The following is a 16,013-nucleotide window of genomic DNA, read 5'->3' on the forward strand; positions in this document are numbered from 1 at the left end:
TGGATTTAAGAGGTTCATCTTGTATCATAACTCCAGCCATCAGCTTCCAGGGATTTCATATACTAATGTATGACATGTGGCATGCATGCTCAGCCAATCAGCTTCCAAGGATTAGCATATGCTACCCATAGAAATAGAACTAGCAAAATCTTATTTGGGGCATAAGGCAATACGTCGTGTGCGCTGTGAATGCTGAATTTACTGTGCTTAGCTACTAAAATTATGCACCACATAGACACACATTCATACACACAGCTCCAGAGATGGAATATAATTACCAGCCTCAGTTGCTCATGCTAGTCCACTGACCAGGTCATCTAGACATGAGGAGAGCCAGCTTGTGTGAGTGTGCACTGATGCTCCTGATTCCTTTACCCACACACCCATAGTCACACTTTTACAGAGATACACATGCTTATCTTAAAGTAGTACAAAGACTGAAATGGAGTGTCAGTAACAAAATGGGAGTCATTTTAGTTACAATGTATGAATAACAGTTTAAAATGGGATTTCAGTTCCAATATATCACAAAGTTACAATAACAGATTTTCCAAAGGTATTTTCTAGCAGGTTACTAACCAATTAATCCAAATCCCATTCATAAAAATTGGGCTGCAATTCACAAGGCTACAAAATGGCACATTGGCAAATACAATTCATTAAAAGGGCCATTTCATTCCTCAGTCCTACACGTATCCCCTTGGATCCTTATAGCTGCCTTTTAGATGAACCCTAGCTACTTCCAGTCTGGAAGTCCCATTTGTTTCTATGAGCTACAGTGTATTCCTATGGGATTTTGCTTGTCATTTCCTGTGAAATGCATCTGACAAAGTGGGTTTCTGCCCACAAAAGCTTATGCTCCAAAAAATCTGTTAGTCTACAAGGTGCCACAGGATTTCTCATGGTTTTTGCAGCTGTTGACTAACATGGCTACCCCTCTGATACTTATGCCTAAAGTGATTCAATATCTTGCCACAATTGCATCATCCCTATTCATATCCAGGGGCCTCTGCACTCCTGTGGGACTTCCCAAAACATAGTACTATGGCCTACTGTATTTTCTAATTTTCTTAATTTCTACTTAATTAGAGCTTTATGTCAAAATAAAAACCCTCTTGGGGTTGTCTGCAAGCCTTTACTTTAAGTACTGCAAGGTGATTCAACCAGCTAAAGCAAAAATCTCTTGCTACACCACCTGCTTCACCGGCCTCAGGACTCCAGAGGAGTCAGTGTGTTTCAACCCCCAAGTCCTGGCACTGGTCTCAGGGATCTAGTGGCAGCAGCACCCAGCCATCCACATCCACACGGCAAGCGGCTTCCTGTATCCAATAATGGTGGCACGCTATTGTCCCCAGAGCTGCCACTGGCCTCAGGGATCCAGAGGCATCCTCAGGGACCAAGTGGCAGCAGGACATTTGGCCTCCCCCTCCCTCTGCCCCCGTCCTCTTCCTCATCCTCTCTGGCCTCATGGAAGCAGTGATGGTGGCATGCAGCCTGCTCCTCCACCTCACCCACCTTCCCCATGGAACTATTAGGGCTGGCACTTGGCACCTCATGCTGCCTCCCCGCCCACCCTGAGCAAATCCCAGGGAATCTGTCACAGCAGCACATGGCCCCACTGTTTCCCTCCCTCTGTGAGCATCAGAGAAACTGTGGCAGTGGTGTGAACACCCTGCAAAGCAGCCCTGGCATGGTGGCAGCAACACAGGTCCCTGGGCCTCTCTGCTCCAACCTAAGGGAAGCAGTGGTGGTGCCATGATGTTAACCACATCCCCTGGCCCTGTCCTCTCTGCTTAGGGAACCAGTTGCCATGGCATACTTTCCGCCCATCCAAGATTCAGGGAGCCAGAGGTGACAGCACATGGCCTCCCACTCTCCCTCTCTGTCCCCTCTTCTCTGGCCTCCAGCAACCAATTCCAGTAGTATGTGCTCCTCCCTTTCCTGTCCATTCTCAAATCCCTCAGCTATCCTTGGGGAAAGACTTGTGGCCATTGCCGCACTTTGCTGGACTCAGAAGACCACAAGTAGATGGGGGGCCCTTCACCCCCGTCCACTTTCAAAACACCAGTGGAGGAAGCATAAAACCCGACCCACTGCCTTCTGACAGACAGCGTGCTTACAAGAAAAACATGGCTTTATTGCATAAAAATCATTTTAAAATAGGTGAGGAATATTCCTTTATATTCCTTTTTCAGGCAAATGTGTCATTGTGCTCTCAACTGGAAAAGCTGATAATGAAATTTATGTTAATAGTGAAAATAATTTAAAATATATATAGACACAGGCTTGTGGGAGGGATAGCTCAGTGGTTTCAGTCCTAGCTTCCTAAACCCCTGTTGTGAGTCCAAGCCTTAAGGAGGCCAGTTAGGGATCTGGGACAAATAGACTTGAAAAACATCTGTCAGGGATGTGGACAGGTCCTGCTTCCAGGACCTCTGAACATCCCTTCCAGATCTATAACATGGGTATATCTCCATGTGTTTTTGCATAAAATTCACAATTTTTATTTTAAGGCACAAAACTGACTATAAGCAAAAATACTGAAAAACTCAGCTCTTTTGCATTTCATTCTCAAAGCTTCTTTATTTTTAGATAAATTATTTTAAAAGTGGAATTTTGCATGAAATCATTAAAATACTCAATTTAAGATACTTATGCTCCTTTACAAAAAGATTGTGGACAATGGCTTGGCATTTTTCTCTAACAAATGTGTGACTTATACACACACACACACTTTTTAGGTGACTAGTAACCTAATACAAAAATATTTTTATCTATACACGTGGGTATTTTTCCCTTTCAAATCTTAATGTATTTAGATATTTTGATAAAAATGTTTATTTTAAAAAGTGGGCTTTTAAAGCATAACATTTCCCCAAAATTATTTTACGTTAACAATACACTTTTTTGCAACTTTACACAGTTCTTTTTGTTCTTAACACTTAAAAAAATTAAAGCTTGTGTTTGCAAAAAAGTTCCAATAAAAACAGCAATAATTTATTTTCAATTATTATGCAAGATGCCTACTACAAATTTGCTTTTTTCATGGAACAAACTGACTTTACTGCCTACATAGCTTAAAAATTTCACATTTCAGACATAAATTGAAAAATAGAGTTTTGAGTAACATTCACAAATCACGCATGTTTTAGAATAATATTTGAACGTAAAATTTTTGGATAAAAAACTGGGGAGTTGGTCTAAAAAACTCAGTCTTTTGGGGATCCAGTAATTTACCTAAACATAAAGATTAAGGACAAAAATAATGTGAAAAATTATTGGCATATAAATGGCACAAATCTATAGATAGATTTTTAGGTGTTACATCCAATTTAAAAACAAAAAGGAAAAAAGACTTTTTGCATTCAAATCTCAGAAAATAATTTTGCTATCTATATGAAAGAAGTTTTATTTAGGAAGAATAAATTTTTGTAAAATATAAAGATGATTTTTGAAAGATTACTACATTATTTTTAAACTAATTTTTCATCGGAAAAAAATAGGATTTTTTCTCTCAAAATGAGGAAAAAATAGATGATAGTAATATAGTTAAATATAAAAAAGTTTTACAAAGAGCAAGAAAACAACATGTGAGCATGGTCTGAATGGCTCTCCCCTGACATCTGCTGATGAACTACGGGAAGGGTCTCAGAGAGGTAGCTGTGTTTGTCTGTGGCTGGGGCTATGCTTAACTTGAATACCGCCAGCTGCTGTGCAATTTTAGGTACATCAATTGCGTATCAAAAAATCTATTTTACAGCTGTCGATAATCACCCCTGTCCTCACTGCAGAATGCCAATGGGAGCACTCCTCCTGCTGACATTCCTTAATCCTTGCAGCTCACAAGATCTGGGGTCAACATTGACTCCGGAACTTGTCATTTCGTGCATGTGCAAAACCGTACCCTGAAAAATCAAACCTAAGTGTTCGATCTTCCACAGCCAACGTAGACTCAGCCTCTATCTTCACAAAACAAAATAAAAAAAAAAAAAAAGCAGTCCTTAAAGACTAACAGTATCATTTATTAATATCCTGATCTGAAGAAGTGGGCCTGCCCCACGAAAGCTCACCACCTAATAAATTATACTGTTAGTCTTTATGGTGCTACGGGACTGCTCTTTTGTTTTTTTTTTGTTAGGTAAAAAGACATTAGGAAGAGACCATATTTGCATAAGCACACTTGCTTGGCCTCTGCTGATGGAGCTGGTTTGCCAAAGTGATCATTTCTCAGTGTGATGGGTTACAGCTCAGTAAAGGGCAGCATAACAGTATTTTGCCTGCTATGATTGAGGGAATCACCTGAAATTGAACTGCATTTCTAAAGCAGAGGTTAACAGGGGGAAAAAAACAATGAAGGGAAGAGATGGTGGAGACATAAGTAAAGTCTCCTACCCAATCGTTGAATCTTGCTCTGATTCCCCTGCTGGTGAGCATGGGCAGGGCAAGGGGGCAGACCCCTGCAAGGACCCACTCCCCACTAGTTCCCCCTCTGGTTGCCGGCTATGTCCTCTCATCACCAACATCTGGGTGGCACTTGTGCCCCCACGCAACGCCCTGGGCAGGGGATGCAGTGCCTATGAGCAATCCCCAGCCGTTACTACTGCCCAGTGCTAGATAATTGCCTGGCCATAGACAGGGATCCAGAGGAGCAGGGGCCAGAGCTTTGTGATGAAGGGGGAGGTAAGGCCCACCTCAGCACCCCAAATAGGAAGAGGCTGATCCTACCCGAGTCTTGCGCAGGCATGGATTGTTGCCCCAGGGAAGCAAAGACAAATGTTGTCCTGGAGTCATTCAGCTCAGAACTGGGATCTGAAATTTTAGGTTTTAGGACTGTCACACCCAATTAAGGATGTGTGATAACCTTAGTGCTACTATTTCCCTCACACTGGCAGGATGCGGGGGGGGCATATGGTACTACCATGGCATTTCTGAGTCCAGCCGTGGAACATAAAGAAGCTGTGTGCCCCTGCCACTGGTTTCTGAGAACAGTGTGTCACCATGGGTGGGCCAAACACCACTACCAATTGCTTCCTGAGGGACTTGGTGAGCCATTTGCTCCTGCACTGATTCCCTGAGCACAGCAGAAAGAGATAATGTGTAAGGGAGTAGGCCCACAGAGTTGAAAGTGCTAGTTTTTCTTGTCTCCTCTGATCAGAGATAAATTTGCAGTTGTCTGCTGCGCTCTTTAAAGTCCAGTAAATCTTTCTAAAGCAGACATGAGCAAAGTGGGAGCAGGCCCTCTTGGGGAGGCATAAAATTATGTAAGGTGTGGCACAGCACAATTGGCTGCTGGCTCTCAGGCTCATCCATTTCATTACACATTTTTAAGTATGTTACTGTTTTATGCATGTGTATTCACATTTATAGGCTGATTAATACAGTTTTTATATTCCACATATTTTCTTACACATGCAGAAGTTTTTTTTTTTCCACATGAACATACCCAAAATTTCTATTGGCTTGGATTACATTGGACAGGTGGGGGGCTGGTGATTGCAGGGATGAAAAGTGGGGCCCAATGGAAAATGTTTGCTTACCCCTGTTCTAAAGTATACTTCTCCAAGTTCATTGGTATCCCTTCAAGAAACGAGGCTTCCTGGGTGCAGACAGCATCCCCTTATGCTCCGACAGTGACAGCAGGGAATATTTAATAATGGACTCTGCAATCTAGCAGAGAAAGCTATAAAACAATTCAATGGCTGGAAGCTACAGCTAACAAATTCAGGTTAGAAACAAGGCGCAGTTTAATAAAAGTGAGAGTAATTAACCACTGGAATAATTCACCAAAGGTTATGGTTGATTTCTCCATCACTGAGCATTTTTGTATCAAGACCGAACATTTTCTGAGAAGATATGCTCTAGGAATTATTTTTCAGGAAGTTCTATGGCCAGTTATACAGGAGCTCAGACTACAAGATCAAAAAGTCCCTTCTGGCCTTAAAAATCTTTTAACTTAGGGCTGCTATTGCTTTGGCATTGAGAACTTTCTCTGGTAACAATGGCAGAAATGCCCACACCTGCTCTATAGCTCTGCAGAATTTCTCTGCCACAGCAGCAGAAGTGTGAACAACTCTATCTGGGTACTGGACTCAGCAAACTTGAGTTTTTTTTGCAGCATTTGCAAAAGTTTCTGCAGTTTTGTTGGGGCCACAAAAAGGTCCTAAGAGAGATGATAGCTAGTCCTGCTTTCAAATTCAAATAATGAATTCTATCCTTTGGTAAATTGCCTTGATGGTTAATGACACTGTTGAAGAACTGCAATATATTTCTCATCTGAACTGTTCTAGCTCAGCAGGGCTAACAGCCACAGCAAGCCCCAAAACAATGTGCATAGGAAGTCCAACTTAATGCCTCTGGAAGGGGCAGGGCCTCAAGTAGAAGGTACAGGTCAGAGGGCTGCTGGTGCTTAATGCCACTCAATGCATGACACACCCTACTTCCCAACCCATCAGACCCGTGTGGAGTGATGCCCCAGCAGCAATTCAAAATGGCCAGGGCTCCTGCCCCCACAATAGCAACAGCTGGGAACTCTGAATCTCCTAAACCCCATGCAACTGCCCCCTTTTATTTGCTCCCCTCAGAAGGTCCAGTCGAGCTTCAGTTTAAAGCAATTAGATCTGATTACCCAGTTGTCTGCCTGACAAAAATAAAATTTATGCCAAGATTTCGGTTCCATACATACACGTTATAAGCAGGCTGTCTCCTGCCCCGTTATTTCTACTGTGATAGGCTGAACAGCCCAAGCTCCAGGCACTTGGCACTGAGGAACTGAACCTGATGCTCCAATTGTCACACGTTTGCGCAGCTCGGCACAGGTTCTCCTACCTACGCCAACCTACTGTTAATCCCAAAGCTGTCCTGCTATCACAGCCACTTTCACGGCCCTTAGCAGGGCGCACACCAGACCCGCGCACACCCCGCCCGCGGACAGGACTCAGCAGCCCGCAATGGGCCACGTGAGCTCACCCTCTCCCCCCAGCAGTGTCGTGTGCGCAGGCGCGCTGCCAGCCTGGCGGAGCAGAGAGAGGTGCACCGCTAGCGCTTTGCGCTGGACTGGGCGTGGCCCGCTCCCCTTCGGGCCCTGAGTGGCGGCTCCGCGGCCCACGTGACGCGTTCCTCATTCCCACCGAGGTGACTGGAGCTCTGCCGCCAGCCGCGTTCCAACACCTCCCACCCCAGCCGGTTGCGCGCTCTTTGCCCCGCCTCCTTGGCTTGGGGGCGCGGCCTACGAGGAGACAAGCGTTCCCGAGGCCGGGGGTGGAAGGCGCGTGCGCGGGCCGGCATGGCGGAAGCGCAGCCGGGTTCAGGTAGGGCTCGCGCGGGTCTTGCCTGTGTCAGTTTCCTCTTGTCTCCGCGGGGCCGACCGACCAGCTGGGTAGGGGCTGCGGTGCGGGGACCTTCCCGCCGTCAGAGAACCGCCTCCAGCGGCGTTCGCCCCCTCAACCCCCACCTACTTTTCCGGCTCGCGGCTCCGCGCCAGGGCAGTTCGTTCGCCTCAGCCCCGGCCCGGCAGCCGCCCCAGGTCTGTGCGAACAGGTCCCGCCCCGCCCCGCCGCTGGGGGCGGGCTCGCCTGGGGGGCAGTGTCCAGGGGCAGCCCCAGCGAGTCCGCGGCGTGGTCTCCTTGGGCAGTTGCCTCTGAGCGCGCGTGTCACGGCTGCCGCTAGCAAGTGTTAACCCGGTTTGCTGCTAACCTCTGGGCTTACCTGCTCGTGGGGGTGGGGGGGGGGAGCGTTCTCTACGGCGTTAACTGTATTGTTGCCTTGTTCCAGCAGCTCACGTGCGGGGCACGAAGTGTGACTTCACCACGCAATGGGAGCACAGTCAGGCACAGGCCAACAAAGTGCAAGAACGCAAGTCTCAAAATGACAGATGCTTTGGAGCATAAGCTTTCGTGGGCAAAGTCTAGCTTGCAGAGCCCCCACTTGTGCATCTGACCAAGCAGGCCTTTGCCCCCAAAAGCTTATGCTCCAAAATAGCTGTTAGTCTGTAAGGTGCCACAGGACTACTTGTGTTTGAAGGTGCGGACTAACTTGGCAATCTCTCTGGTAATTCTAAAACTGAGTATTTCAAAGGAAGTTTTGGGGTGCCTAAGGCAGCCCCTCTTCCTGATGGGCTAAACATTTGTTTCTAGACCTAGCAAGTGGTGACGTTTTAGTGGAGACCACTAACATTTATTTTAATAACTCCTTTTTATTATCTGGGAATTTTGTATTCATTCTAGCAGTTTGGCCCACAAGAGGGAGTCCATAGCAATTGAGAAGCAGGGCCTGTGGGGTGGATTGGGGTGGTAGTTTGTAGGATAGGGCTGACTCATTCTTACCATACAGCAGGAGATCCTGATCTGTGGAACTGGACTGAGACCCCCCACTTGGGCTCTTCAGTTTTGTAGAGGTGAATATAATACAATCCAGTGGCTGAAGCTGGGTAACTTCAGACTGTAAATAAGACTTATATATTGAACAGTGGTGGTTATTAATCTCTGTGATAATGATGATTCTTCACTGGCAACTTTTAAGTTGAGATTGGATGATGTTCTAAAAGATGTGCTCTAGGAATTTTAGTGGCATTCTGTCATCTGTTATACAGGAAGTTAGACAATGAGGTGGTGGTGGTTTGCACCTGGTGGGCCACTGCTGCTATATGTACTTGTTCCTCTGCAGATAGGTGTGCTTGCAGCTCTGATAGGCTGTGAATTGCCTTTTCCAGCTAGTGGGAGCTGCACAGACCAGGGCACCACTTCCTGAAGCTCCCATTGGCTGGGAATGTCAATCTGCAGCTAACAGAAGCTGCAAGTGCCTGTGGCTGTACCTGAAGAGGTGCAGGTAAATGCACAAGCAGTGGCGTGTCAGCGCTAACCCTGGCAAACCAGATCCAATCTGGGGGCTGTTATTTGCCCACTGGTACACTAGATTATCACAATGATCCCTTCTGGTCTTGAAACCTATGAATTCATGGTGTGTGTTTACTTTATTTCTGGTTAGGCATTATTTATAATATTGTGGTTTTGGTCTCTTATGGTTATATACTGAAGGACTCTGATGTTGGAGGTAAAGGTCAAAATATTAAGATCTTTAAGCTAACATTCAAGAGTTTGTTTATTTTTGTGCATGCTGGGGAAGGAAGCAGAGAACAGAACCAATACAAATCACTTCATGTCTGAGGTTATAATTATTATTATTAAAGTTTCTTTAATAATTGGCTGAGCAAAATCAGCAGTAATATAAATTTGAAGCAATAAACTTAAGAATTTAGTTTTGAACAAACTAAATTTTTGATAAAGTGGGTGTACTAGAGTACTTTAAATTTAAAATCAAATTTCATTTCCAAACTTCTTATATTAATTTGAGTCTCAATTTAATGCTGTATTGAAGTCAGACACTTTCTAATAAAATAGAAATAGATCTGAATTAATTTATTGTCTTTCTACATGAAGCTTTATTCTTAATCTAATTTTTACCAAGTACCAGTTACTATAATGGTGTTTTTAGTACATAGGCCAAGGCCATCTGAGGTAAAACAAGGTCCAAAAAGTGGACTTCCTTTTTACATATTCTCCCTAGGATTTGCTAATGAAAAAACAAACATTTTTTCCTGTACTTATGGGAAGAATAATCTTCCTTTTGTGTTTTTCCCCAGCGTTAGTGGTGGTGTGTGATGGCTAAGCTAAAATGGTGAGTCTTGTGTTTTGCTCTGAAGGTGAAAGTGGGGAGGGATGTCTCATTTTCAAAACATGGTTCCTTGTTTTTTGAATCAGTTAATGAGAAATCTGTAGCTCCTGCTTTCCATGGCACTTAGCCTTAATGTTGAGAGATTTATTGTTCCTGTGTAAGCCATTTGTTGAGAGAGGTGACAGGGAAAAGTGCTTTCTTAAGTTTGGCTCAGTTTCTTAGAGGATGTTAAAAATTACAATGTCTGTCTTTAAATTAACCTGGTTCTGTGAGCCAGTGAAGCAGCCGAAGGGGTGATGTACTGCTGCAGGTTTCTGGTGTTGCTCGTGAGATTGGATGCTGAATTTTGAACTACATAGGGGGCTTCCCCCCTTCCCCCAGAGGTGAGCGTCTATATTGTTATTTACAGTTAATTGCAGTAATGCAATTTGGAACTCATGAAGGCATGTATCATTGCCATGAGGTCATAAGAACACAATAAGCACACCATCTTTTTGTTAATTGTAGATGAAAACTGGTGAGTTTGGAAGCTGTGGATTTGAGGAGCCAGAATCAGTGTTTAGAAGCCTCAGTTCATGAACTGATTTCACTATAGAGTGTAAACTCCCACAGAGATGTGATGTGGCAGCTTGATGGTCTTACCTTCAGTTTTTGTCCCCTTACTAATCTCTGCCAGGCATTGAGGTGTAATTGAAGGATATCACTCCTAACAACAGAAATGGGTAATGAACATCATGTCAATAACATGCAGGTATTGTGGTTTTTTTTTTAAATGTCTCCATGTTAGTTAGTTGTTTTGGCTGTGTGGTGGTTCTCTTCACATGCCCATAGCCTACACAGCAGGGTTGGTTTGAAGTGCCTAGTAAGACTACAAGACTGGGCTTAATAGTGAAGGCACCTGGCCACGTCCAACAAAGCACAGTGTTTAATGCCCTACCTCAGAGGTTGCAGGTACATTAACACATGTAATGCCTATGACAGTGGACCAGCTCACTCAGTGATGGGAATTGCCACTGTTCACTAGGCCAGATGAAGGATTAAAGCAAGGTGTGCTATCAAACACAGACTAAGACAATCCGTCTGGGTTAAATACTTGTGTCAATTTGTGTTTCGTGGTATGTTTGTTACTTCCTCTAGCACTTTCTCCTGATACTTCAGACAAAATATCACTGTTGATCGCTTTTTCATTTTATCTGGTGCTCGCCTGTTAGAATGTTTCCATTTTGAGTGTGTTTTAGCAATATAGGTAATTGTAGGCTAGGAATACAGGTGCCTGCAAGTTAGCGTCCAGTATACAACCTCAGCAAGTTCCTGTTTTTGACAGGGCCTGACTTTTGCTTATAGCATGATTATTGCTGATTTTTTTTTTTTTTTTTTTTTTTTGTTCATTCAGGCTTCGGGTTATTGTTCTACTACACATGCAACCTCAAAGTAAGAATCTTTTGTAGCTCAGTACTTTCCTATAAGTACCTACTACTACAGGTTGAACTTCTCTAATCTGTAACACTCTTGTTCGGCAAACTCTGTAATTTGGCATGATTTTGGTTAGCCGGACAACCACTTACCATGGGTATGGACAAGTTTCCCATGGTCCCATAAAGTTTGTTTACAGCTACCAGTCCTTGCTCTGTGTTCTGTGCTGTTATTCATCTGTAATTTACCCCTAAATGTCTTGTAAGAGTCCAGTAAGCAGTGGAAGTGTTAGTAGTGGGCTAGAAAATATTGACCTCCTGTGGTGCAGCAAATTCTCATTAGGTACCAGTGAAATCCTGAGGGTGCTGGATGAGAGAGATTCAATTTTAATCTCAATCCAGTTTCTTTAATGAATATAGCAGCTGTATGAGTTTTCAAGGAGATAATGTGTGAACTTGGAGGGATAAAAAAGTCAGATGACACCCAGATTTGAATTTTTTAATTTTAGGCTAAACTCTTAGGCTACGTCTACAGTACAGCATTCTGTCAACAGTTATGTAGACTAGCATAGGTATCTCTCTGTTACTGTCAACAGTTAAGTCTGCCAAGAGAGTTGTCAGCAGAAACTCTGTCGACAAAGAACATCTACACACACAAGCAGATCAACAGTGCAATCCACTCTGTCAACAGAAAGCAGCCAGACTGCCCTGCTCTCTGTTGACAGAATGGCTGACTTGAAGCTCTGCAAACAGGGCTGTCTTGTGAACTGTAAGCCCTTTCTGTCAACTGAAGTGTCTACACTGCATTTTTGTCAGAGTCTCAAGCCTCAAATTTTTCAGGCATAACTGTTGAGACAAAAGCAGAGTTCTGTTGAGTCTCTGTCAATAGAAGGCTTTATGGCTGGGTCTACACTAGAGAGTTTTGTCAACAGAAGGGGTCTTCTGTCGACATAACTCAGGGAGCGTCTACACACTCAAAGCATTCTGTCGACAGTCTTGACAGAACTCTGCATTTGCCTCAACAGTATTATCCCTCGAAAATTTGAGGCACAACAATCCGTCAACAGAGTATTCTTGACAGAACTGCAGTATAGACACACACTGTCAGAGTACTGTCAAGACGTTCCTGTTGACAGTAACTTCTGTTGGCAGATGCTTCTAGTGTAGACATAGCCTATGTGTGTAGACGCTTCCTGAGTTCTGTTGACAGAACTCTCCAGTGTAGACACAGCCTTCATGAACTGTAACATCATTAAACAATTGCAGTTTTCTTATTTCTTAAATATTCTCTTATGCCTTCAGAATAAATCTGGCAATTTTCTAACAAAACATCTAAGCAACAGTGTGACTAAAATATATCTTTGAAGGCAGATGGCTGCAAGCTCAACTACAGCAAGGCTACTGTGTCTTCAGCATGTGTCTCCAGACAGGCATGTCAAACGTATTTCCTGTGCAAAGGATCCACAGCTCCTGCAGAAATTAATAAAGGAATCTTCCTATATTTGTGCCATAATATAATAGAGTTGGGAGGGAGCTAAAATCTAAGTAGAGGAAGTGTAAGAGGGAGCTGATTTCTTGTGCTTAGTTCATAGAGCTGGAAGGAACATAGAGTGGCCATTGAATCCAGTCTCCTGCACTCACAGCTGAACCTATCAACCTGACTTTTTTTTTTTTAATCTATTTCCCCCAGATCCTAAATGGCCCCCTCAGGGATTGAGCTCATAACCCTGGGATGAGCAGGCTAGTGCTCAAGTCACTGAGCTATCCCCACCCTCTAGCTCTTACTCTACCTCTCTTCAGCCACAGTTGCAGGGGTGATTGTCATGTGGGCTTGGAACACTGGGAAGGACCCTTTCCTGAGCTCTAAGCCCACACAACAGTTACCTACTCCATTCCTGCTGCTGCCAGTCACCCAGCACTGGGATCAGAAGAATCTTTTTCCAGACTTCTTCCTCATTGCTGCTGGGACTCTTACAACGAAGTATAAGGAAAAGAAGCTTTTATCACTCTGCTCCTGCCTTAGTCCAGGAACCTGGTAGGCTAAGGGGAGGAAGAGGAGAGGACAGGAAGAAGGGGATGTGGGGGAAAAGGAAGTTAAGGAAAAGGAGGAAATGAAAGGGGTGGATGCTAAAGTGAGGTGTGGGAGTAGAGAGCATGGGGAGATGCTGTGGGTGTCTGGTGGGACACTAGGAGGGGAAAATAGAGGTTATTTGCATAAAGTGTGGAGGTCATGGGAATGAAGAAGTGAGGTTTCAGTAATGCAAGAGCTTCTTGTGAAAAGTCTTAAATGTAATATTTTACTTGGCTACCTAAAGGACACTGTAGTCAGAAAACTACAGAGTTTTGTTACTAGTGAAATTTTTATTCACAGATCATAATTGAGAACGTACGGAACAGATTTAACATGCCTGATATGAGGGAGAAAAATAACTGTTTTTGTATAAGCAATGAAAACTTCTGGGCGGTGGGGGCAAGCAAACTCCTCACTGTTGATTCTTATTCTGCACCTTACTGTTTGGAGCAGCTGCACTATTTTGTCCATTGTGTATGCAGTAGACTTTGCTGTTGCACATTGTCACAGGAATTTTAATACTTACGCCGTTCTGAATGTCGGTAACTTTTTCTGTTTTTACTTTTAGGTATATTGAACTTAAATCCAGATGCAGCTGCTTTCATTCCAAGAGAGAGGGATACTTCTGATATAAATTGGAGAAGTCTGGGTAGATTGGAATCCAATAGGACTCGGAAAAGAAATGATGATCTACCACTTCCTAGTCTGTCTTCTGACAGAGGCACCAACTATGAAAGCTCTTCCAGAAAGCAGCATGGCTTTTACAGTCCAGAAAGCCAGGCTTCTAGTCAACAAGATTTTCTCCAGTTTACTGGTACCAGTAAAATGCATAAGGATCATAGTTCTCAAAGCCAGCGATGGCACAGATCGAGAAGTGATAGGACATATGCTAGAAACCGCACAAGGCAAGCATGTACGGATGGTACAACAGACATGACTGTTTTGGATACCACAGTAGTACCTAGGAGGAGAGTCAGTCCTAAAGAATACAATGACTTTTGCTCTTCAGAGAGTGACAAGGAGGTAACTAGTACAGATAATAGAGGGGCAAAACCAAAGAGAACACATTTGATGCCTGCATCTGGAAAAGGTCTCAAAGAGAAAGGGAAGCAAGTACATGAGCGGGATAAGAGAGTGACCTCTAAACAGAAGGATGTGTTTGAAAACACACCATCTCTGGATCTGACTCAGTCTGACTCTTCAGAAGCATCTGTTGGGAAAGCATTATATGATGGATGTGTTGGCAATAGTGAGGAGCAAAAAAGATACTCCTTTGTGAACAAGAAATACCCCAGGAAGCCCATGTTGAGTAAACCACCGTTAGGTAAAGAAATGCAAAAAAGACAAGATACCCACCGCAGTAAAAGTACAAAATCGGTTAAGAAGCTTCCTCTTACTTATACTCCTAAAGATAAAATTAGTGAGGGGAGCAAAGACTCAGGTAGTCACAACCATGACCAAAACTTGGCCAGAAGAACACAGACTCACCAGTTAGGGGAATCAATCACGTGTGGTAGAAGAAAGCTCCACCTACAGGTGGGACACACAGCTACCCTTCACTTCAACTGGGCTCATTATTGGAAAAACCAAACTGATGTACCAAGGAACAAGGAGAATCATACAGGTAAGCTTTCCAGACTGGTTTAGCCCTCCACATTAAAAGTTTGCGCCTGTGAGATGAACAATTTTAAGTACTATTGAAGTGAATTGAAGCTGGTTCGTGTTTCACAGGATTTGTTCCACACTTCACAGGGTCTGTTTCAAAGGATTTAAATGATACTGAGCATACCTGGATTGTATGCTGGGTTGTATGCAAATGAATGTTTGCAGTGTGCCTGACTTTCCCTAGTTCTCACTTCATTATAGGTTTTTTTTAAAGTTGAATTTAGCATCTTTTGTAAATCAGATTTCAAAATGATGGTCTTTAAGGGATGAGTAGAACTATGGGGAAATGTGAAGTGATAAGTGATTTGAAAAAGGGTCCTTAAACATGGAGCATTCTTAAATGAAATTATTTTCAAAACTGCATAAGTTTCCTAATATGGTGTTGCACGCAGAAAGGAACCAATTAAAAAGCTACTAGGAACACTGGATTGGAATTGTGTGACGCTGACCATTGATGAGTAGATTGCAGCATCTATGCACTGTGGTAGTAGTGGAACTTAAGAAAAGTCTTTGGAACCAGTTTTGAAGTACAAACAGATGAGGAGGGAATCAATCACTTTCTGAAATCAGAAGATTGATTTCTATGTTTCACTGAACTAATAAGTTCCTGCACTCAGTCTGGCCTCTGCTACAAAGATGGGTTGGGTGTTACTTTGCTTAGACTTACAGATGCGGTCAGATTTGATTGCTGCTGATATTTTACCCTATTAGGGCAACATAACACTCCTGCATGAATGTCATTGAGTCAAACATGACATGCTGTGGTTGATGAAGAGCAACTGTAAATGCTGCATGACTTATGTTTACCCTAACAGTTCTTCAACAACTGCCTCACAGTGACTGATCTGGTTGGAGTTGTGAAGTCCAGTGCCCGGGGGTCACTGACAGTGGAAACCACGTCTCCCAATCTTTTAAACCTTCTACAGTTCTTTGAGATGCTCATTTCCTGATTGCCCCCTTTGACAAGCACGCCTAGCCACTCTCATTACTTACAGCTGCTCAATCAGCCATGCCAGCTCCATGGACTAGATGTGTGAATGACTGTAGTAGACATGAGGTGTTAGATCTCTTATGTATGGGGAGAAGAGCCTTGTGTACAGAAACGTGGATTTATGTGAAAACACTGCAGGGGAGAGACAGGGCAAGGGGTATGCAGGCATCTGCAGCAGTGCTGCATGGGAGCAAAGACGCTGCAG

General features: G+C 43.7%; 1 protein-coding gene across 1 annotated transcript in view; it reads left to right on the forward strand.

Annotated features, from left to right (window-relative positions):
- Positions 1-7,291: 7,291 nt before the first annotated feature.
- Positions 7,292-16,013, forward strand: part of NFX1 (nuclear transcription factor, X-box binding 1) — a 105,704-nt gene continuing 96,982 nt past the window's right edge. The window contains exons 1-2 of the mRNA XM_074987891.1: positions 7,292-7,307; positions 13,721-14,776. Coding sequence (XP_074843992.1) covers positions 13,978-14,776 — 799 coding nt within the window. The 5' untranslated portion in view covers positions 7,292-7,307; positions 13,721-13,977. The remainder of the gene's footprint in view (positions 7,308-13,720; positions 14,777-16,013) is intronic.

The sequence above is a fragment of the Carettochelys insculpta genome, chromosome 2 (assembly GCF_033958435.1).
Source record: "Carettochelys insculpta isolate YL-2023 chromosome 2, ASM3395843v1, whole genome shotgun sequence".
Taxonomy (NCBI): Eukaryota; Metazoa; Chordata; order Testudines; family Carettochelyidae; genus Carettochelys; species Carettochelys insculpta.